The sequence below is a fragment of the Protomyctophum parallelum genome (assembly GCF_964188405.1).
Source record: "Protomyctophum parallelum genome assembly, chromosome: 4".
Lineage (NCBI taxonomy): Eukaryota > Metazoa > Chordata > Actinopteri > Myctophiformes > Myctophidae > Protomyctophum > Protomyctophum parallelum.
Genome location: NC_139700.1, coordinates 15412217 through 15437674, shown reverse-complemented (window position 1 = coordinate 15437674; position 25458 = coordinate 15412217). Strand labels below are relative to the sequence as shown.

Here is a 25458-nt window from a genome sequence, read left to right as displayed (position 1 = left end):
GAGAGAGAGAGAGGGATAGAAATGCAATGAAAGTGCGTAGGCCTGGCAGAGGAGTGCATTTCATTCTCTCACTCCAATAAACCATGACCATGTTCTAAAATGATACTGTATACTATGCCAGTGCCTTGGGTTAGGGCACTGAAAAGTTCAAGCAGGAGTGGATAGTTTAAATTAATTAATAAATTAATACAAATAAAAAAACAACAACTAAAAACACCCCTTAGACACTCTCTGTTCATCTATACCTCTGATGAGGGCCCCAGCAAGTCCCTTGCCTTGCCTTCTTCAGCGTGTTTCGAGCACTGCCGTTCACTACCTTGTTTACAGCCCGACTAAACTGTCTCTTCACTCTAAATATATGGCGCTCTCCATGGTTTGATTAAAATGGAAATGTTCTGTCTTCATTTCGGACGTAACCAAGCTTCTTGTTTGGAATATAAACGCTTCTAGGGAGACTTTAGATGTGACAGCGTGAGGTAGTAATGGAAGATTATGCCTCCCGGTTTTGGGAAGTAATGGAAGGCGGGGCTTTTAAGAGTAAAATCTGCCTCATCTGCTGGGCACTCTGGCGCCTTTATTTTGAAGAACGTGTTAAATGCCAAGCTCCTCAGAAGATTCCACCGCAACAAAACGGCAAAATTATTTCCACAAGGACAATAAAGCATCTATCATCTGTCAACAACCAAAGAGTGCACGGTGCCAGAGATTCACCGCGGAACAAGATTATGTATTATTTGTCCACGCTGTTGTTGATTGCCCTAAATCAGGTTAACAGGGCCAACCAATCACACGGAGGGTCCTCCTCACTCCTGCATCATCCTAATCGAAATGTCACCACTCATGAGCCATTCTGGTGCTCACTCCGTTTCACACTCAGTTTCAGTTGGAGATGTGATTACTCCCACTGCTGTCCCTTTGGGTCCCACTTACTGTATACGAGCACCTTAGACGCACACAAAGACACAGACACACACACGTGCACGTGCACACAGCACACACAAACAAATCCTACGCCTACTACTCAAACATAGTCTAAAAAGCCAGAGCTTTCGGTACCCAGGCTTTTATTTTCATTCCTGGGGGAACGACACATGTCCTGGTCTAGGAGTGGGAGTGAACTACAGTGCAGAGCGGCGTCGCTCCAAATAATGGTCAGTTTTCTCTGCTGTTTTCTACCAGGGAGCGGAGGGGCAGAGGGGGTAGGGGGAGCACCAATATTCTCCAGCGCTTGCTCCATGCGCGCCCACCCCTCTAGAACAGAAAGCCCTGACACACACAAATACAGCGCAAGCCTCCATTATGTTTACAGTGCAAGCCTCAAGGCCATGTGTGTACTGTAGCAATGAAATGTGCGCATTATGCTGCGTTTGCTCTCAAGTCAGGAGCATTTCAACACCAAACACAGGCACTTCTTACTTGGGAGGAGCCTTGGGCACTTGGCTGTACAGCAGCAGCCAACCGTAGCACGTAGCAAGTGCTGTACTGTACGTACAGTATCAGCATGGCGTTGAAGTCCCATGAAGTCATCGCCACTATTGGCCAGACCCATTGAAAGAGACAGTTACACCACTCTTTGACCTTGCTGTGCCGCGATCACATGTATCGAGTGCATTTCATAAACACTGAGGAATGAGGTTCTATGCCGGAACTACATAGTTCAGTCAGATAACTCACGAATAGATTAACCAATATTTATAATGAGAATACAAATGTGCATAATTATAATATTTTATCTTGTCGTTCAGCTCTGCTATATTTTCTCCCTACTTGGCATAATTAAACAACCATCATTAAACATACGAGCAGGGAGATAGATATACAGTAACACCCCCACATGGAGAACAACTATAGCAGAGCCCATAGGGAGGCGCATACCAACAGTCCAGGGACATATATGACAGCAGGAGGATGACAGCAGGAAGAACAGAGACTGTGGTGATCTTAAATAACCCAGCAATTGGTCGGCTGACTGCCACGTCATCGTATGCTGTATGAATCATGTGTAGTATCATTGCAATACGCATGAATGTGCCCAAGAGCATAATGAGAGCCCCTCGAGTATATCTGACTGAACAAACTCTGCTCATTAATGTTTGGAACTAGTGGCTGCATCGTGGAAAGCGTTACTTAAGCATTCATCTTGTTGTTATCCTGAGCACATCAAAACAAATCAACTGTTGAAGTTGGTTTTGGCAATACATGACTGAATATTACATTCATATTTGTACCCTAGGGGACACGGGGAGAACATGCAAACTCCACACAGAAAGGCCCTATCGCCAACCCCCGCCTCGGGTATGGGCACTGATGACGCAGAGGAGGGGACACGCCGCCAGTGCCCACAGCGTCCCCAGCGGGAATCGAACCAGGACCTGAGGCGACAGCACTACCAACTGTGCCACCGTGCCCCATCTGGACGCTGTTCTAAGCTTGTTGAAAGGTTAGTGCCACACAGTAAAATATTTCGTGTCAATTTAACTTTGAGTGTTTCTAATCAAATCAAATCGACATAATACGTAAAGACACTGCACTCGTTGCGTGTCTGAGGAGGTGTGTGTCTGTGTGTGTGTGTGTGTGTGTGTGTGTGTGTGTGTGTGTGTGGGAGAGAGAGACAGACAAAGACAGAGAGAGAGACTGACCTGATGAATCTCCTGCCAGCCGTTCTCGTCCACACAGCCAACCTGAGCGTGGTCATGTAGCAGCAGTTCACAGCAGTAGGGGTCTCCTCCCACCATGGAGCTGTGGTAGAGGGGTGTCAGACCCCGGCTGTCCTTGTAGTCAGGTGACGCACCCAGGTCCAACAAGGTCTGTGGAATACAGTATGTGTGTTATTGGGGATGAAAGAAGCATGAATTCTGTATCTGACCGTTGAAAAAGATAAGTTGTTATCTTTCCTCGTTTAGGCATTATACCGGTTTAAAGTTTGGAATTCTGAGATAGTAAGAAGTATAGTGAGTATATGCAAATGGTTGCCATCTGTCTGTGTCCCGTTCTGTGTCATGAATGCCCAAATATAAAGTGTTGTGATGTCAGAACAGGCCAGCTCCATATATGGAGATACTGTATACAGTATAGGGGTGATCAGGTCCAGATCCCGGGCAGAGGCTTTTGTGCTGGTTCTGGACAACCGGCTATCCGACGGACTCTACGCTGGGCACAAACATACAGTACATACATGCATGCATACATACATATAGTATGGTTCTTTATGAGGTTGAGATTTATATTGGATATTGAAAAGGAGGTTTAAAGGAACCAATTGAGATATATTTCATCGTTGAGTACGTTTTTAAGTGTTTTCCCATCCACATTTTGGAGTGGTTTCTTCCTGACAGAGATATAATAAAACTAACGAAATAAATAATTATTATTACTATTATGTATGTATGTTTAAATTGTTTTAATAAACATGTGTACACCATCACCATGTATTGTGTGATGCGCCATTATTTAAAGATCTTACTGTACTGTAGTGTGTGCAGGTTCAAGAGAACCTTTAAACATCACAATGAGCGCAATAGGACGCATTCAAACAGCTCTGTCTCTGCAGGAGCACCATTACATGACTCATATCTGCTCATGTGGCGGGGTTATGAGCCTCCTCATCCCAGACTGTGCTCATGTGGCGGGGTTATGAGCCTCCTCATCCCAGACTCATTCAGTGAATATGCCAGTTCATTCAGCGAAAGGCTGTTGTTTTATGTTTTATGAGTGGCTCAAAGGCTCTCGGCACTGTACGGACACTCTTTAACAAGGACAGACCCAAACCACACTAAAGGGTCGGGTTGGGTCGGGGCAAAACGTTTTTTTTTTTTTTTACCACGCCAATGCAACTCATTGAGTTGCAACGTTGGTGTGGTTGACCTGAAAAACCGACCTGTTAAATATAAACAATATAAAATATAAATGCCAATATAAAAAAATGTGATATGGTGACACAATATCATCCCGTCCCCTAACCCCTCCCCATTTATAATACAACAACAGCTGTGGGTGTGGCTTCAGTTCAGGTGGATCGCCATTCGCCACCCATCAGGCAAACCAGGCATTACGTTTTAAGCCAACATTAAAAAAATATATATATATATCTATAGTTTTGGCCTTTCTTTCCTCTAGCATCCCCTGTATGATGATGCAGTGGTGTTTTCCTGCAGGCAGACACTACCATTGGCTTCCTCTGGGATGTTTTGAGTTCTAGGTGTTTATAACTCGGGACGTCGGGTGTGAGGGGGAGGAGGGGTTAGTGGGGGGGTGAGGCGGAGTTTTAGCCAATCACAGCGAGGGTATCTTCAAAGCCCCCAGTCCCACACTCCCCAGCACAGTTTCTTATCTTAGTTTTACCTACATTTTTCATATTAAATAGTATGTTCATGATTTTTTTTAATTGAAAGTATGAGAATCGCTATGTACCGCTTCATGGTCTTGGTGGCAGCAGCAGGCAGCAGCCCCACAACGGTGCATTCCTCGGGTTGACGCCGGTCGGCCAGCGTGGTTTGGGCACTGGGAAGAGGCAGACCCGTCTGCCTATTCCCAGTGCCCAAACCACGCTGGTCGAGCAGCGGCCAGGCAGGAGGAGAGGAGGGGGATCCAAGTCATTCCGACTCCGAGACGAGATTACGTTGCATGATCGGACCCCCACCAAATCTCCTGGTTCATGTGAAGTGGGTTGTATGTGGTTATTTGTTGAAATGGTGGAAGTCGCTATGACGAATCACCAGTCACCACCACCGGATCACCGCGGACAAAGTAGTTCATGAACGATGCTGTGGTGGCCAATAGAATGAGGGGGGGAGCGGGGTGGAGCTAGATTTGAATCTGTTTGGAAACACTCACTCACTTCTGTGTACAAACACTGGACACGTGTCTATATCACCTTTAATGAACTGGTCGGCGTGTTTAAAAAAACCTAATCTTTATTGTCTCCACCAGGCCGAAGGCATGGGGGGAGAGTATGTTTTGCACTCCGTCCGTCCGTCCGTGTGTGTGTGTGTGTGTCCGTGAGCAGCTAATCTCGGCCACCGTTAACCCGGTCGATGCCAAATTTTGCACACACACTCCCTGGATGCCAACGATGAACCTCTGCCCCAAACTTTCCAGAACGGCCTGTTATAGCGCCACCAGGAGGCCGCTTTGTGCAAAACAAGTTTGCCCTTTTATCCAACAACCAGATGAAGGCAAGCTGCAATGTCCTACATTCTTATCCTGGTGGAGACCTGTGCCCAGAAGGGCACTTTTTCTAGTTTATTATATAATAAGGGTGGAAAGAAATCACGGCACTCCATCAGGCATCTGATGCCTGAATCAGCCTCCAGTTCACCATGCTATGCTTTTTATACCCTTTTTACTTTGCATTTAAGTTTTCAGTTTAGTTTTGAGTTTTGAGTTTAGTTTTGATTCGTAAAATGTTACGAACGCTTTTTCGGGTTAGGTTTACAATCATGAAAAGTGTCCACAGGTTTTGACATTTAGAGGTCATGGTTAGATTTTTCTCTATTTTATACTTAGTTGTGTGGCGATGTCACTCACCAAAACATTCTACAAGCTCACAACATGCAGTGCTGTGAACATGATCTTTCCTATAATTATTTTCAATGCCATCCTAAAATGAGGATGTCCTCACAAGTATATGAATACAATACATGAATACCTGTGTGTGTGTGTGTGTGTGTGTGTGTGTGTGTGTGTGTGTGTGTGTGTGTGTGTGTGTGTGTGTGTGTGTGTGTGCGTGCGTGTGTGCGTGCGTGTGTGCCCCATGCACGTGCGTCCGTGCGTGCATGCGTTGAACTCACTATGAGTGCAGTGTGGTTCTTGGTGCGCACGGCCTTGTGCAGTGCCGTGATGCCGTCCTTGGTCCTGAAGTCCAGGTGGGCTCCTCCACTCTTCAGCACCTTGACCAGCTCGGCGCAGCCTTCCAGCTGGGACGCCAGCGTCAGAGGACATTCTACAGCGCCGACACAACCAAACATAAAACCATCATCATCACTGTCATCATCTCACAAAGTATAATCCTCATGTTGTCAACCGCCTCAACCCTAATCTCTCAGGAATTCAGATTACGAGCTGCGCTACTGAGTCTGTTAGGCACGGCAGGAGCATTTAGAAGAACGTGTGAACATTGGGGATTCGTGGAATGAAAACCGGGCGCCGCCGCACCGGAAGAGGAGGGCTGTTCTCCCGTTTTAACAGCGGGAGAACAACGGCGATATAAATCTCCTAGTGGGCGTCATTACCTATGTCCTCGTATAGGTGGTTAGGAAGGTAAACATAGCAACACATGAATTTCATTGGCTATCACCAGACGATGTTGTCCAAAAGATACAATATTTTCATGTTTTCGGGCGACGTTCCATCGCCTGTTCGCCTGCTATCGCCAGTAGTTGCCGGGTGCCAATGACAAATAATGCACTCTGGTGACAGCCAGACAAATGCAATGTGTCTGGCTGTCACCCGCTGTTAAAACACACCGGACCAAACAGGCCAACCTCCTGTTATACACATTGTATTGGGACACGCCCCCAGGGAAAAATTCAAAGCAAACAAACAGCAAAGGGTTTTTCAGCTGTTTTTTCCAATTTATTTTTCAAAAATGGTTTGCCAACCTCCTGTGTGAGATATTGATTGCTGTGAGTCTTGGGGTGCCTCTTGTGTTCCCTTATTTGGGAAAACAATTGAAAATGGGTCTGACATTCAACATTGTACATGCAGCTATGCCCTCCATGCCCTCAGTGCCCATTTACTTGACTGAAAAAGTGAGCGACACCCACAGCCACAAAACTAGAGGTAGCGTAAAAAATGATCTGGTGCCACCCACACACACAAATATGGGTAAATTCACCTCCGGCAGCACTGCTATTCAGGTGTGGAATGCCCTGCCCCCTTCGCTAAAACAAGCAAATCACTGGCCTCCTTTAAAACAGGCCTACAATTTCACCTGTCAGCAGGTCAGAGGGAGAGGAGGTGACCAATTGCTGTTTTTTAGATTATTGTTCATGACGTAGCTTAGTGGGTAGAAGAGGGCCTCTCTACACACTAAGCTGCATCTGGTTAATCAGATGGCACAATGGCCGGACAAAGATTTGAATAAGAATTAGGGGATTAGCATGGGATGGGATGCCATCCAACTTTTTCCCCCATGTCTTATTACAGGAAACCCATACAGTACAATATATATTTGGAGGAGATAGAGAGGGGGGGGGGGGGGTTGTAACTTTTTTGCATTAGCAATATTGTTCTGAACTTTTATGCCACTAATAGGCAATTCACACTGAGACGGACTGAATCCGTTTCATTGGAACCGTTTCCGAATACGGTTGCCTGGTCCCCGATGGCCATGCTTCACATTACCCGAGATTCAACAGCGCACCCGGGTACACTTGCATAGCACACTTTAATCCTCCTGATGACGATGTGCTTGATGGCTGGCGCGCACGGACACTGACCATCAACTGTGCGACATTGTCTCAAATAAATCCAGACACACTGAATTGCATTGCCTCTTTGGCTTTTTGCCGTTATACTACTTCACTGTCAGCCTGCCTGCTATTCACTGTGTCAGTCAGTTCTGTGCTCCAGTGTATTAGTTTGCTATGGATTCTACTTTAGCATTATTATTATTTTGTTTTACTTTGGAAACTGCAGCCAAGCAAAGCCCAAGAGCCACGTGTAGTCCGCAGAATAAGATCAGCGCGTACTGCGGTGCTGCGCGTATAAGCAGATTCAACAGGAGAAGGGCGGCGTTGAGAAATGCGCTGGTGTTACGCATCGTGCAGCGGCTGTGTTTTTTTTTGTTGACGCTTGGCTCGTCGACTAGAGATTATGTCACGTTCTTTAAAAAAAACAGCCCACTTCCTTCATTAGGTACGCATGCATTCACATTGGAACGATCCGTATCTGAATACACTTCAACGGTCCAGAGACCCTCCCCTCATGCGGTCCCGGGGACGGTTGGGCGATCCGCTCTCGGGAACAGTACGCATCATTCACACTACCACAACATCTGCCAAGTGGTCCCGAGTGGCACCCGGGACCATAGTGTGAATCGCCCCTAAAGCACATAAGAATTCTTTGGCCCAAGAGAGCCAAAGAGAGAGAGATTCTGAGAGGCAGAGAGAGAGAGAGAGAGAGAGAGAGAGAGAGAGAGAGAGAGAGAGAGAGAGAGAGAGAGAGAGAGAGAGAGAGAGAGAGAGAGAGAGAGAGAGAGAGAGATATGGAGAAGAAAGAGGTCAGACAGACAGACAGACTAAAGTTTAACATGAGGCTGAGCTCCTCACCTCCTGTCTCTGGGTCGTGGAAGTTGGGGTCCAGACCTCTTTCTAGGAACTTTGAGACCTTCTCAATGTTCCTCTGCTGAACATATTCCATGAACTTCTTCAAGTTTGCCTGACAGAGAGACAGAGAGAGAGAGGGGGGGGGGGGATCAGGGGGAAGAGAGGAGGAGAGAGAGACTGTGATCAGGTGATGTACTGTAACTCTCAGGGGGGTGGTGTTCAATAATGCAGATGTGGGATGAATGCTGGAGTGCTACTGTGCACGCTCACGCACGCATGTGTTTGTTTTTCTGGTGAGTCAATCTATGTGAAAGGGCCATCTGTGAACAAAAATATCCAGGACAAAAAAATATGCAACAAGCTGTGGACATCCACACTATTCCTGTGCCATTAGCTGAGGCAAGAAATGCTACAGTATTATGCTGATTCTTGCTGAAGCTGCTGTGAATGTGAATTGAAATAAAACAGAGGTATAGTAATTGCATACACTGCCCGGGAGTCTTGCTCAGAGTCCATAACATCGATGTGAGTGAGCTGATTTATAAAAACAAACGCCCACATGCACAAATGTGCATTGTGCATGCATGAGAGCCTATGTAAGGCACACCATCGCACACACGCGTGCACACACGCACACATGTACGTACAAGCACATATATACCACATAGTAACTTGTGAATATATGCAATCATCAGTCACAGAGGAAAATGCCTTAAGCACTTATGGCATTTTCCTCTGACTGATGATTGCAAATATTCATCATCTCTGCTGTTAGGGGCAAGTCTGCTGCAGAGTGCAGATTGGAAAAGGAATACAGAGGACTGGAACAACTATATAATATCCTACATTATTCTATAGCCTGTAGCTAGGAAACATCAGGTCAATGCTACACCTGGGACTCGCTGAGACAGCCCACCAAAGACAATAGATTTTTGTGACAATGACTGCTACTGTAGATGGCTTTACAGTGCATCGCTTCATGAGATTACAATCGGACAGACTATCGGATCATATTGAAATAGACTCCATTAATGTGTAAAAGAATTGTACTAACAATAGCCAAAGTTGACCAACTTCTGCCATAGCTCTGTCATGCTGTAATAAGGAATTTAGCTCAAAATGAGATGATATTGTCTAGCAATATAGCATGCGCTATAGCCTAAAATGTACTGTCATCCTGGGAAAGAGCTTTTGTCACTATTGCCAATCTCTCAAGGTTCCTCTGCCTCTCTTTCCTTACATAACGGGTGCCAAAGCCTCCAGACATGCACGTGCATGCATGCTCACACCACCACAGTCTATCTATCCATTAGTTTGCACATGGCATGCGCTGAAACAAACTTACACACACACACACTCACACACACACACACACACATAACAGCAGAACTGGGCTGAACAGCCGTTTGTCACACTCACCATGTGCAACGATGCGTTTTATCTACGTCCCCCCGACCGTAAAAAAAAAAAAAAAAGAAACTCACGTTTCACACCTTGTCCACTTAACGTCTTTCCCTCCCTTTCTTTATCACACAAAGCCATCACCAACTGGTGTCTCTCTGTCCTTCACACAAGAGAAGCCCACCTCCACTACAGCCCTCCAGCATCTCCAAGTAGAACTGACTGAGAGGAATCCACTCTGGCTCTGGCTCTTTTTTTCCGTTTTCCCACATGATCTGCGAGGCAGTTGTTATGGTGATGGGATACAAAGAGTGCTCAGGCAGCGACGTGTGAGTGGGAAGGCCACCGAGGTGGTGGGTGGGTTAGTGCATTGTCAGTGTGTGTGTGTGTGTGTGTGTGTGTCTGTGTGCACGCACGCGCATGCACGCACGCACGCACGCACGTGCTGTCATTATCACCAGATATCTGCTGATAATGATAATTCAGAGGAATGATTTACTCTCTATTAGTGATTCATTTCCACTATCAGGTTTCAGGGAGCATGCTCTGGACAGCCTTGGGCAGGAATAAAGACATAATTACCATGCAAACCCATAATAATAATCTCGTTTCTGAGTGATCAACCATTTAGCACAAGCTATTATGGTGCATGATATTTAAGTTTTAAGAGGGGAGAACATTAGATTACATCCACATTGCAAGAAATTCCTATGTGATTACCAAGTTATAGCTACATAAAATGAGCATATATCCCCATCACACTTAAAGTTTTATATAGCCTATATATCTCTGCTGTCGGGGAGGAACTCCAAAATGTTAATTTTAAAACAAAACAATGCAATACTGCCTCATCAAAGTTGGTATTCTGACTTTATATATTGTCAATTACTTGCATGAGGTGGTTTCCTTTCCGACAGTGACGATATATATAGTTAGTATACCATTATTTTACAGATTTTATCTGTTGGCAGTGTGGAGGGCAAAAAAATACTAGCCATACTATAATCTCCACTAGCGCTTTTATCTCTTCTCATTACTGTCTCTCAGCATGTCTCCAGCAAAATCCTGCAGTGAACACTGAACTGGTGCCAAAGAAAATTGATTACATCAACTTCATTTTTGTGACTAACCTTAGCCGTCCAGCTGAAGCGGATTTAGCTACAGTTTCACATATCTCTGCCAAGCAGAAGGCCAGGAGAAGAGAGCATGTTTTCACCCCTGGGTGTCATGCAAGCGTACGCCTGTGTGCGTGCGTGCGTGCGTGCGCTTGTGTATGTGTGTGTGTGAGAGAGAGAGCAATGGTCATGTTCTGTGTATTTGCTGTATTGCTGTGTTTATGAGCCTGTCATGTACCTGTCTAAATACTTCCTTAAAGGACAACTTTAGTTTTTTTAACCAAGGTTCATGTTTTAGGTTGTTATTAGAGAAACTAAAAGGTGAGTGTTAATTTTCTTTCATTTGCTGCTTTCTTTCGTTTTAGGGATTTTAGCTCTTTTTGACAGGGGGGCGGGGGCATTCGAGCATGGGGCTAAATATGTATTTTCTTTTACCAAATTTGATGGTGATTTATTTATTTATTATTTACTATAGTCCTAATAAACCCCAGGAAATTACATCTGGCCACAGAAGATCACAGGATCTACTGAATGTGAAGGTAGCCTACTGGGGGAAGGCTTATACTGTGTGTATAGGCTCAATGTCAGTTTGTCACATTCAATAGATCCTGTGATCTTTTGTGGCCAGATGTAATTTCTTGGGGTTTATTAGGACTATAGTAAATAATAAAATAATAAATCCCCATAATATTTTGTAAAAAAATACATATTTAGCCCCATGCTCGAATGCCCCCGCCCCCTGTCAAAAACTGCTAAAATCCCCAAAACGAAAGAAAGCAGCAAATGAAAGAAAATGAACACTCACCTTTTAGTTTCTCTAATAACAACCTAAAACATGAACCTTGGTTGAAAAAAACTAAAGTTGTCCTTTAATGTCAACTAAGTTCACACCCACAACACCATTCAACAAACCATGTGCAACGCAGATTCGGCACAAACAAGGGACAAAATAAATTCTGCTCCTATGCCACCAAAATGTGGAACGCCATACCAACAGCAATTAAGACATGCAAATCCCTTGACTCCTTCAAAACCGCTCTCAAAGGGCACCTACAGACTGCTGCAATTCGAAACTGGCCCCCGTAAAATCTGAATCCCCCCCACCCCCTTTCCCCCTAACTGTACTGTATTGTTTCTTTTCCCTTTTTACCTCCTTACATGATTTCCTGTTTTTAAGGGGCGCTAGCCTCTTCTATAAACAGCTTTTGTCCCCACACGTCTCAAGTTTTGCCATTGACGATGAACGGAGAAATGACGTCAGAATTCCGCTAAATAAAATTAAACTTTAAACGCCATTGACATTGAAGGGATACCTTACGTCATATGTAAACGAGCAAATCGGCTAACCAATCACATGGTGGGAGCGCTTGGCCAATAAGGGACCACCTTATGTAGGCTACCTTATGTAGAAATGTCAAATGTCCGCTAACATAAATTGATGCACGATGAGAAGAGCGCCCATCACTTCACACGGGTATATAGTAGTAGGTAAGTAAGTAGTATAAGTAATAAGTGTATATTTGTATGTCTCTAAATGTTCTGATGAATTGAAAAAGGTGGACCCTGTTGTAAACAAGTGCAATGCTTTAACAGTGTGTCGTCCACAGTATACCTAATAGTCTTTTTATTATATTGAATTGTGTTTTCATGTGAAATGTAGACCTACCCGCAAACTGTTAATAAATACTTCAATCAATCAATCAATAAATCAATCAATGAGATCCAATATGCAGTGTTTGGCCAACCACTCCCATAAATTAGGCTAATACTGTACAGCACAATTTATAATATTGCTTGTCGTGATAGGAACAATTGATCTTGTGCACACCACTGCCATCTTGTCAGCAAGGTGCTACAGTAAGTAGGTGGAACATTCCCATTGACAGCCCATTCATCCAAACAGAAAAGTTCTGTCTAAATGTATTAAACAACGTCAAACTCACCAACATTGCAGCTGTATGGAAAGCTTGAATTATCCTCTTTCAATCTTTACAGTTTTTGTTTCATAAAAATCCACCGTAGACATGCATTTTTAAGAAACAAATACTTTGCAGATAGAAAGATGATAATTCAAGCTTATCTCACAGCTGCAATGTTGGTGAGTTTGACGTTGTTTAATACAATCAGATAGGACTTTTCTGTTTGGATGAATGGGCTGTCAATGGGAAAATGCATCTAGTTAGCACCTTGCTGGCCTGATGGCCGCGGTCTGCATAAGGTCCATAGAATGTGTTGATGTAGGCATAGCTGACATGACATAATAATGGCATGTTTTTGGTAACGTTAAGTAAGGTTAGGTAAGGTTTAGGAGAGAAATGGTCAAATTGTATTTCACAAAACACGATAAGACACTATGTAATCTGGCAATATCAACATACATTTGGCTAGCATTACGCTCCGATGTCATCTCACACTATGTCTGTGGTCGGTCACCTGGCTTTCTCTCACAACTTCTCTTGCTTGGCACGGACAAGAGAACCTCCGCTACCATCACCGCTAAACTGCCTCACGTAGAAGCTTAGTGGAATTCTAACTTCTGGGATGATGATTTGGTATAATATACCAAACAGCATTTTTTATTATAATATAAAAAAAAATTAAAGTAGCATGTGCCATTGATTTGAGGATTCAGTTACCCTGCATGTAATTTGTTTCCTTAACGATACTATAAAAACATTATGTAAATTAAAGCCATAGCCATAATATTGTGAAAAAAAGCAAGCAAGGTGCCCCCACCCCCCCAAAAAGCAACTAACTACTTACTAACTATCCAGAACCTTAACCACCCGCAGAAGCCACGTAGTCGGAATGGCGGTGTGTTGGAATGCCACTCTGTCCCCAATAATTGGGGTGGCCATAGCTGAACGGGCAGAGAGCCCGCGCGGGAAGCAAAAGGTCCAATGTTTGATTCCCGGCCCTAGCAATGATATGATATTAGTACTTTATTGTCAGTTCACACTGAAATGTGTCTTGCGCCCCAGCAGCCAAGTATGCAGAACACATATACTGTACACACATTTGACATAACACAAAGAACAAGACAATTTACATACATAAATATACATACATGGAGACAAGAGCAATATCCACCGCCTAGATTACCCGTGGCTACTACAACTCCTGATTAAGCCTCAAAGTTGACTGGTGGACAAAGGACCTCTTTAGTCTGACCTTATTGTATGCTGGTACACCATACGTATCTCCTTCCTGAAAGTAGCAACCTATATTCTCCATATCCAACACATAATACAACACATGCTTAGTATTAGAGGTGATATTCCTTGCTAACCTTAGGATGCTGTTATCATACGTGTATGTATTTATGTTTCTGTGTTTGTCCAACAATCTTTGAACAAATGTTCAGTTGTTGCAGCAGTTGTGACTTTAGGGCTGTAGACAAACATCCATACCAGGTGGTACTACAGTACTGAAGAACACTCATAATAACAGAAGTGAAGAACAAAAAAGAATCCGTCTACTAGCACCGAAGGATCTTAGACGGCGAAGGAAGTAGATTATTTGCATGACAACAGAATGGTCTATTACTACTCCTAGGTATTTGTACGAACATACCTGGTTGATTGGTTCACCATGAATAGTAATAGTATCTGTGTATCTCTGGTGGTGTACCAAAAACAATCTCTTCTGTCTTTTTTGTGTTCATGATGAGAGCGTTGTTATCATTCCATTCAACCACCTTAATTACTCTGCATTGGTGCAGTCCAGGATCACTGAAACTATCTAGGAGAGAAATCAAAACTGTATCATCTGAGTATTTTAGTATTGTATTGGTCTGGTGTGTCAGTGCGACATTCAGACAGGCATTCCTCAATACGACAGCTGTCAGGGTGAAAAGTACAGCTGAGCTCACACACCCCTGGGGAGCACCAACATTGGTAGTTAATGCTGAGGAGAGGGTCGTGTTCACTTTCACCCTCTGTACTATGCTAGTAAGAAAAGAAGCATACCAGTAAATTAAGTATGGATTCAGTTCCAACTGTACCATTTTTGACACTAGTATATCGGACTGTATTGTATTGAAAGTTGAAGAAAAGTCTAAGAATAGCACCCTTGCATGCTTCTTATTTGAGTGTTTTGTAATTAAGTGGACCAGCCCAACCCCTTTTATAAGCTAACTGACAGTGGTCGAACTTTTCTTTGGTTATACTAACGAGATGTTGTAACAGTATTCTTTCAAGTGATTTCATAATCACTGAAGTGATATAAAATCCTGAAGTGATATAATCCTTATGTTCTTTTGGACATTGGATTTTGGGTAGTGGTTTTATGTGTGAGGTTTTCCAAGATAGGGGAATTGTGTGTGTGTCTACAGAGGTTTGGAATATTGGTTGCCACACTAGAGCCAGCTCAGATGCAAAACTTTTGAGGATAAAAGCACTGCACTCGTCCGGCCCATTAGCTTTCCTTGTGTTAGTACACTGAAACACTTTTCTTACATCCTCTTCAGTGATGGTAATTCTGTCTGAGGGGCAGCCTTCAGTATTTCAGTGCACTTTGAGGAATTGTCCAATGATTCGAATCTGGCGAAAAAGGTATTTAGGTCATTAGAAAAGCCAAGTTCATTTTCGGTCACAATAGGTTTAGTTGGGGTTGACATTCCTTTTTTTTTTTTTTTTTTTTTTAAGATATTTTTTTTGCGGCTTACGCCTTTTATTGATTTTTGAAGGGACAGAGAGTAGGCTGACAGGAAACGGGAGAGAGATGGGGGGATGACATGCAGTAAAGGCCGTGTCGGGTCCGGGAGTCGAACCCGCGGCACACTGCGACTGGATTACCAGTCCGGTGCCCAGACCGTTACGCTACGGCCTGGGCCAAGGGGGGGGGTTGACATTCCTGTCATAGATTTCATAGTATCCCATGCCTTTTTGTGATTATTGGCATTAAACGCATCATCCAGACACTGTCTATGTGCCAATTTAGCTTTTATGTTTTTTTTGTGGCTTTTGCCTTTATTTTATATTTTTTATTATGGAGGGACAGACAGTAGGCTGACAGGAAATGGGGAGAGAGATGGGGGGAAGACATGCAGTAAAGGCCGTCGGGATCAGGAGTCGAGCCCACGGCACACTGCCAGACTGGATTACCAGCCAAGGTGCCTGGACCGCTGAGCCATGGCCAATGTAAGTGCACCGAAATCTTTGTTTATGAAGGCTGTTTCTTTCATTTATCATTGGCCAGAACGATAGAGGGGAGCGGGGGGGCGATTAAATCTCCTTCGCAGTCAATTCCAAATGCCGCGCTTTCTTCCTCGTTTCCTTTTCCTTCTGTGTCGGATCAACTCCTCTGGGATGTTATTCAACACTGACAAACAGACGTGGTTGTTCGTTGTGCGAGGCTGCGGTCGTAGTGACAGCAGCATATCTCGGCTGTACACATAGGCGAGTCAAGTCTGGAAGCCTCCCTGTGCCAGTTGTTTGTGTTGTTGTCGAATTGTTGAGTCTGAAGTTCGACTGACAGGCATCTTCCACAGTAGTATATAATCCACAGAATCAGCAGAGCAATTTCTAAGGCCCTTATCTTCCACATCCTTACACAAATAACGACTGACATTACGTAGGCACACGGATAAACATTAAGGCATACAAGGCACGCTGGGTCGCAGTGCAGCCGCTGAGCAGTGCACCGGAAGTTGCAGATGAGCAATGTGCTGAGGTGTCCCTGAGCAAGACACTAATCATTAAAGATTGTCTATAGAGTTAACATTACTCCCAGGTGTGGTTAGAATATTCAAATATTCAAGAATTTTTGGTTTCTTACCTGAAAGCTGAAAGCCTTTGGTTCAAAAGGCTTAATCGAAAATACACAATTTTTGTGACATCATAAACCTAACCCCTCCCCCATGATCATACGACACACAGCTGTGGGCGAGGCTTAAATTCAAGGTGAAAACCAGGTATACCTAATGAACTGGTGGGTGTGGCCACATAAAAACACCATTTTAACACTTTCTGTACATTTCTTTGAAAAATATCTTCCTCCTAGTATCATAGTACCTGATGATCATGTTTTATGGGGGGGGGGGGGGGGGGGGGGAAATCACGACACCTCATCTTTAACGGCTCCTCTGTGAGCAGCACTCAGCTGTGTGAACCTGAAAAATGAATGTCCTCGCGGGATGAAGGTCTAATTATTAATTACTCCATCGGGTGCACTATGAGTTCCATGCGGAGTTGGAGCGGTACGCACGCGGCGGCAACGCAAGGAAGTTTACTATTTAGTATGTAAGCTACACATAACCAGCTTTCATTTGGGCTCAACTGTCCCAGTTGGCATGCAGCTGTGGTAAACACCAGGAGTTCATGAGGAAAATCCAATTACACAGGAATCAATATCACACACAAACACGCATGCATGCATGCAGGCGTGCTCATGCACGCGCGCACACACACACAAATTGCCTGCGCGCACATTCTCTCACTGATAACTCCCACAAGTCATTGTAATGTGGGAACCCCCATTATACACTGTCAGATACGGAGTTACCACAATTTAACTTGATAATGTAAAAAAAATATTCTACTCTCAGGGTTGTATTAACCCATTTAGACCTGAGGCTGATTACAAAATGTCTTCTAAATCTTGACAGTTGACCCCAAAAATGATATGTAATTGGCCCGCAGACCCCCATCTGAAATTATGTTATTCCAGGGACACCCCCAGAAGCAAATATTTGAGTTAAAAACATTCACTGTGAAAGAAGATATATATTCAAAGATTTGCACACGTTTTCATGATTTTTCAAAAATAGCAGATCTAGAAGCTCGTAGCGCGGCACTCAGTGTCGCGCTATGAGCTTGTAGATCTGCTATTTTTCAACAGCTAACATTTTAAATAATTGGTTCAAAGTTAAGGTGACACAAAATGCGTTCCAGTATACATAATGGGTTTTACTGTGTAACAACCAGGGGTCTTCTCCACGGGGGTGAGCATGGAAGGAGAGGTGGGGCACGGTAGAGGAACAGAGACAGATGAACCAATGAAAGAGAACTGACAGATATGGAACAACTAGCCTCTGGTGAGCTACAGTATACTGAGAGCACGCACGCACGCACGCACGCACGCACACACACACACACACACACACACACACACACACACACACACACACACACACACACACACACACACACACACACACACACACACACTCACACTCACACTCACACGCACACGCACACGCACACGCACACGCACACACACACACTCACACTCACACGCACACGCACACGCACACGCACACACACACACACACTCACACTCACACTCACACGCACACGCACACGCACACGCACACGTCCCATAGTCAACTGCAGATCTGGCAAACAAAATTCTGCCTAATCAACCCGCATTCCTAACATCAGTAACTAAATTCTCACAGCCGCGACTCACAAACTAAAACCTCTCTCTCTCTCTCTCGTCACCGAGAGACACCTGTGAGGATTCTCCAAACAATCAGTAGCAGCAGGGTTATACGTCACTCTTTTGGCCCAGCTTAGCCTAGCTCAGACTTACCCAGGAGTGGGTACTTTTTTACTCATTTCGTACAACTTTGACACTACTCAGCCCAAAATGTATTCCTTGTGGCAGGTAGGCGGGTGGGGTGATGTTAGGCCATGTCAGTGGAAATACGATATATGGTATGATATGATATGATATAGTACTTTATTTCAGTTCGCACTGAAACTTGTCTTGCGGCCCAGCGGCTCAGAACAAAATACGCCCCATTGATGACAAATATGAAACTTGAGATCAAGTGTGTTACAAGAGAGTGCATTACCCTGAGTGGAAAGCACCAGGGGTTGTCATCTGTCTGCTGGCCCAGTGGTTATTGTCAGACATGGAGGAACCTGCTTTGGAGCGCATTATCTCAGACTGAGAAAAGTGAACTTAGAAAATAACTTGCAAATAAACCAGAAAAACTAGAAACTATATTCAGCAAACTACTACTGGTCTGAGCTGAATCTGAATCGTACCGTGAGAGACGTACCATGTATTATATGTAGCAGGTCCAATCAATATATTAACCGTGCCATAGGTGTAAAGACCAGCTTACCTTTACTCTGTCCAGCTTGCCATAGCCGTAAAGGCAAGTTTAGTTTAATCCACGTTAATCGGCGATTGATTCGCTTCAAATTTAGCATGTTGTAGCATTTCCAGCTAGCTAAAATCCGTCTTTATATGCATTATGGCTCATAATCTGCACAAAATGTGTTCAGAAATAGCGCTAATAGGCGAGTGCGCTCCGGTGCAGTATTTCTAAATGCGCCCATAAAGACCATTTACCTCAATAGAGCAAAGATTCTTCACAACGAGGACATGCTGTGATAATTATATGACATATGTCATAGAATAAATTGGAGAAGAGAAGTTCATTCTCTCTCAATGGTCCTGATTCTTCAACGCGTTTCCGCTGATATAATGACGTGACGCTAGCGGAAAGGCATTTACGTGGATTTCCCACATTAATTTGGAATTCATGGAAATGGCCGTGAACTTGACACTCACGTAGGTTGTTCGGAAACTCCGTCAAATCCTACGGGACCTCTTTAGGTGTCGGAGAAATTTGCGGAAGCATACACTTGCATATAGATTTATTCAGAAGGCTTTAGTCTTCATGCTGAATCAATAAATTGTTCCCAAATCTCAGATAAAATATGTAGGCATGTGTCCCCAACATATTGGTCGATCAGCACATAAAGAAATTATAGCCTATATAATAAAAGCTGAGTGCACTTTATATGCCTAAATGCATGCATTCTAGGCAAGTTAGTAGAGTCCCATACAGAAACTGCCCTTGCAAGCCCGACACCTTTTTATTTATTTATTAGGATATTACTATAGCATGCGCGATTGCGCTTCTCACTTGACAGCTTTCTACTCGCAGTGCAACGTGTTGTGAGCTTGTAGATCGGCTCTCGCGCATGTTAAAAAACAAACTCACAATTATAATAAGAACATAGGCTTATCTGCATTCTGCACTGTACGAATCCAACATTGTTTAGTGTAGTAATGCCTGCAGTAGTCGGCAGGCCTATTGAAAAAAAATTGTTACGGAGCTCCTTGAGTCAGTTGACTGTCGGTCGGTGTGTGTGTGTGTGTGTGTGGGGGGGGGGGGGGGGGAGACAGCAGCGTGCTGCCGATCCGATTCACATTGGAAAATTAATAGGGTTATATAGCCCTATATAAAAAAATAGAAGACCACATTAGCCTAATGAATGGCATCAGCGTGTTTGAAAGTCGACCAGTCATATCATATTTTTAAGCCAGCTCACCTCCACTCGCGCTTGTTCACAAACATGACGGACAGACTTTATAATAATGTATATTGATATTGATCACATGCATGGATGCCACACACAGAATAGTTTAACTCACTGGATAAACTCACTGGATTATAATTTCTTCAGACAAGAGGATCCCAGGCCTACGAGGTATAGGCCTAATTATTCACTTATGAATGTATATGCTACTGTTCTTTATCGCGCAAACAGTGTCGAGGGCCCATGCCCCCCTCCCTCTCTCTCTCTCTCTCTCAAAAGACGACTTTTGCATTGACATATATCCGATATTTTAAATATCGGATATGTTTTATACCTCTGCAAAGTAGGGCATTAACGACTTGAGATTTTTCCCAGTCGACTTGTCGGACAGTAATTTATCGATAAGTCGATTTATCGTTTCTGGCGGCGGGGGGGGGGGGGGGGGGGCGGACGCGGACGCGCGGGGGGGGGGGATTTAACAGGGGCGGGTGGAGCTGCCGCGCGCTCAAATACGGAGCATGTCAAACATACCACTGCGCATTCAGTGGCCTCTCCAATATGACACAGTCACAGTGCATGTATCATCTATATCAGAGGTTCCCAAACACCGGTGCCGGTCCGCGGGACACGTGGCACTGGTACACAAGAGGGGAATTCTAAGTTTTGCGTCGTTTAAAAATGTCCAATCTTTGTATCTTTAGCAGCAGCAGCTGTAGGCTATTTTGTGACGATCGCATTAATGAAACCAAACGCTACACGCGGTTCCGGTACAGGATTATTATTTCATGTGAATCATGTCAAAATGAAAAGATGATGTTATCCAGGTAAAGTAGTGGTATTGGCACACAGCGCAGCAGCAGCACCGAGAACACAATGAGAGATATGACATTATTATTCTCCTCCTCCTCCTCCTCCTCCTCCACAACTCGATAACGTTCTCATTTGTTACTCATTTTCTGAGCCATGCAAATAAACAACAACCCGCACTGACCGGAGACGGAGAGGTTCATGTGCGCTGCGCGTAAAGCTTAGCCAGAAACAGACAGTCATTGCGTCAGCATGCATGTAGCCTCGGGAACCCAGACGTTATATTTCCAGCACGGAGGTGAGGGGGATATCGTTTGGGGGTAACGTTTGCGTGCTTCTATCTGTTACTTCTCTGACACAGCGCAGTTCAAACAGACTTCAGCCAGTCTCAATAGTGGGACACCGCGTGCTGAGAGCCACATAGCCTACACAGCTGCATTTGGTTTTTAATTAAGGGCGCGTTCTGAATGCAATGAAAAAAGGGGAGAAAAAAAAAAAAAGAAAAGCTCAACTTTCGACTCGCGCTGCTGCGAGTCGACTCGTGACTCGTTTATCGATAAATCGATAAATCGATTTTTTGATGAATGCCCTACTGCAAAGGTGTGAGTGAGCACCCGCCTTGGTTCCAAACTTAATTAAATAAATTATAATTATATTGCTTCAGCGGAGCACGCACCGTTGTAAGCTTGGAAATCTTTTTATTTCCTTTGGTGTCCTTTGATGGATTGATGTCAGTTTGTACATATATAGTAGCCTACAGTGGTAATATACAATGGTGCAAAAACGACATAACATAAAAGCCCTAACTGTCCTGCTACATGTGTAGAATTATTATATATTATAGTCCGCCGGCTGCAAAGCCTTTTTTCTTTTTTTGACAGACGGATCTCAAACTGCTGTCTGTTGAGTCATGCTTGAAGCCTTTTATGGTACGATATGGGGCGTGGATCAATGCAGATGAGGTTGTCGGGTGCTTTTCCGATCACTTTGCACCCGCTGAATTCAGTATGACATACACCTGCGATACGTCTGCGTACCTGTGGTACACACCACTCTCTGAATAACACGTCATCTCAACGTAGCTTGATCGGACAGATAAATACGATATCTGTTTCCGCCACAGTGTAACGGTGGCGTAATTCTTTTTAATGAATTAGGACCTATGTGTTGCATGCGCTGCTGCTTCACCTGCTTTCATGGGCTTTTCATAAAGTACTTTCTCTTCAACGAGATCAGTGGAAACCATGTTGGTCTCGAAGGGCTCAGCACTGCTCAAACGCAGAAAGACCATGTCTAGCTATGTTAAAAACGGATAAAATCGACCACAGTCTGAAAAAAATGTATACGGACGCAATATTCGGCGGCAGTGTGCAAACGTGTTTGATATGACGTGAGGTCGATTCCTTTTTCCCCGTGATCTGACATCCCTCGCCCACGAAAGACGCGCTCTGTGTGCAAGAAACAGAGAGACTGAGAAAGAGAGAGAGTGAGAGAGAGAAAGAGAGAGAGAGAGAGAGAGAGAGAGAGAGAGAGAGAGAGACCTGGATAGTTTGTCGTCTCACTGCAACACCAGATAGAGAGCATATAATAATCTATACTCCCGGGCCATTCACAGCAATCTTCCAAGTTGTTTACCAGAGCAAAGAGCCCCCTGATTGAGTTTGACGCTCGCCACTCAGTGTGATTGGAGACGACTCCTCGACACCGACACAGACAGACACAGTGCAAACATACAGTAGGTTATGACCCGAATATTATGCAGCAGCTGTGTGTCACAACTCTGCAGGGACACTGTACTGTACATGAGTGTGTAACTCCTTGCAAAGTAGAAGAAGTCACACACAATAAGGGAGGTGAGAGGCAGGGGCTAAAGGGTTTGGCTGTTCCTGTGTTTTTCTGGTAAAACCTGAGGCCCCTATATGTATGGCCTGTGATATGTTCTCCTTCTGCTCTCCTGCTCTAAAGGTGTGAAGAGAAGGACACAGAGCTGTTATTCTCTCCTACACTCTACTGTCACTTTCTCTTTCCACTTTCCATTAGCTTTCTAAAGGAGGACCGATGCACTTACAGTACTGGCACCCACTAGGCCCCTATTCATCCACGAGCGGTGCATACAGTATCCTATAATGCACTCAATGTACTGTATGCATGTTGCTGCCCTACATTCACTCTGTGGATATAAAGCGAGCCTCCTGGCTACACAACACACGCCGACCCCAGGTCCCAGTGCAGCTGGCTCCATCCAGGCTCAGACGCTCTGCAGCACCATGGACGAGTAGCGATTACAACAACGCGCGTGTCGACTTGAGGCCTGTTCGCCGTGATTGCATGCCGGGTCTAATGCAAGCTGGCCCGTAAAATGCACACATGCTCTGAAGCATCACAACTGTTTAGGCATCAGACACGGTGGAGTGGGCGGCGTGCAGTGGGCCAGAGGAAATATCGGTGTCAGTGACGCCTCAACTCTCTGGACAGAGAGGGCATAAGACTCGCATGTGTTCTTGCTTACTTTGTCCCCAAGGTGTGCAGTGGTAGGGCCAAGATGCAGAGGTAGATAATGGAATGATGAACATTATATCTATGGTCAAAGATGTCTGCTTCCATTATTCCAACCAAGGTCTAAGGTCTACTATATCATTGGGGTTAGTGGGAACCAACACTTTTGTGAACATAGAGAAAGTGTTCAGTTACTTGAAGTTTCGATTTTCACTGCTTATCTACAGTGTGAGAAACCACTGTGTAAGCACGATAGACTGTACTACTTACAATACCGGGTCAACAGTGCCAGAGTTTAGCTGTATACGGACGGACGGACACACGGACGGACGGACAGGGTGCAAAACATACTTTCTCCCCATGCCTTCTGCCTGGTGGAGACAATTACAATGCCAATAGGCCCTGCGGTAAGCCCCGCCCGCTCGCTCAGCTGCCTCGATACCGTTGTTAAGCAGGACAAACATCAGCAAACCTCCATTGAGGACCGTGTTATGTCGGCGTTTTTCCAAAGAAGAATAGAAGCATTCATATAACCAACATTCATACTATAATAACGCCATGGTGAAACGTTGCTGTTGGGCGTCCTGCAACAGTGCTTCACATAGGCACCCAGAACGTTTGGGGCATTCTCTTTTTATTCCTTTCCCGTGGGTGCGCAAAATGTTTACATTCTAGAGAAGGAAGCGGCGGTGGCGTCACTCGTTCACCCTCCCTGCTACTATCATACTAGTATTAACGTCAACCTTTACTAAACAATGGTTAAATCAATCGTCTAATAAACAACAAACAACTTACCATGGAGCAAATGGTGTGCTTTGTAACTTTCTAGTTGCTTGTGTTGGACGGCAGCCACATAACTGTCTTCAACCACAGGCTCCAGTCACGTCCCCTCCCACTGCGGTTCAGAAAAAAAGAACGCTGCTTACCCCCCCCTTCTGCATCCAAAAAGTGAAGGTCCGCTAATGGTCTAAACTATTTTATTTGCCAAAATAGTTTAGACCATTAGCGGACCTTCACTTTTTGGATAGAATGTGCAGAAAATGGTAAGCAGCGTTCTTTTTCTGAACCGCAGTGGGAGGGAACGTGACTGGAGGCTGGAGCCTGTGGCTGCCGTCCGACCAACACAAGCAACTGAGCGTGGAGATTAGAAAGTTACAAAGCACACCATTTTGCTCCAAGGTAAGTTGTTAGTTGTTTATTAGACGATTGATTTAAACATTGTTTAGTAAAAGTTGACGTTAATAGTATGATTTAGTAGCAGGGAGGGTGAATGAGTGACCGCCGCGTCCTCCACCTCCAGAATGTAAACATTGACATGTGCATGATGTGCGCACCCACGGGAAAAGGAATAAAAAGAAATGCCCCAAACGTTCTGGGTACTTATTAAGCACTGTTGCAGGACGCCCAACAGCAACGTTTCACCATGGCGTTATTATAGTATGAATGTTGTTGATATGAATGCTTCTATTCCTCTTCGGAAAAACGCCGACATAACACGGTCCTCAATGGAGGTTCGCTGATGTTTGTCCTGCTTAACAACGGTATCGAGGCAGCTGAGCGAGCGGGCGGGGCTTACCGCAGGGCCTATTACAAGAGAAGCATCACATGTAAAATATACTGTAATGTTTGATGTCCTTTTAGCATTGCCAGATGGCCAAAAAGCCATGTAGACTACAGTGTAATAGAGACTATAAAACCCTTTGTCCTATATTGTTGGCATTGTGGCAAAAAGACAGCTGACTCACACTGAGCTGCTTGCTTATCGGCAGCATGTCATCATCACGTACAGCCACGTACAGCACCTCATCAGATACCGTCTGTCAAGTGTGAGGCTGTCACAGCTATAAAGTAAGTAGTAACAGACCTATTCCAATTTCAGGAAAATATTTATTCATGATGTGTGTGTACCAGTGCTGGTCGTGAGTCTGACAGACACGACGATAAATTCAGACAAAGATTGAGTGCCAAATGATAGGAGAGAAATTGCCAGGGTATTATTATTTTTGTCTGGCTCAACTGAACTGATTATTGCTGTCTGAGCTAAGTCACAGGACTTAAAGAAGAGATGAAAAAATAATAATATGATGATGA

The 25458-nt window shown here is 44.4% G+C and overlaps 1 protein-coding gene across 1 annotated transcript in view; it reads right to left on the bottom strand.

The window, feature by feature from the left end:
- shank3a (SH3 and multiple ankyrin repeat domains 3a) overlaps window positions 1-25458 on the bottom strand; it is a gene marked incomplete at its 5' end in the record, with an annotated part of 286471 nt that overhangs the window by 153869 nt on the left and 107144 nt on the right. Inside the window, 3 exons of the mRNA XM_083764211.1 lie at window positions 2640-2807; window positions 5790-5941; window positions 8271-8379. Of these exons, the coding sequence (XP_083620337.1) occupies window positions 2640-2807; window positions 5790-5941; window positions 8271-8379 (429 nt within the window). The remainder of the gene's footprint in view (window positions 1-2639; window positions 2808-5789; window positions 5942-8270; window positions 8380-25458) is intronic.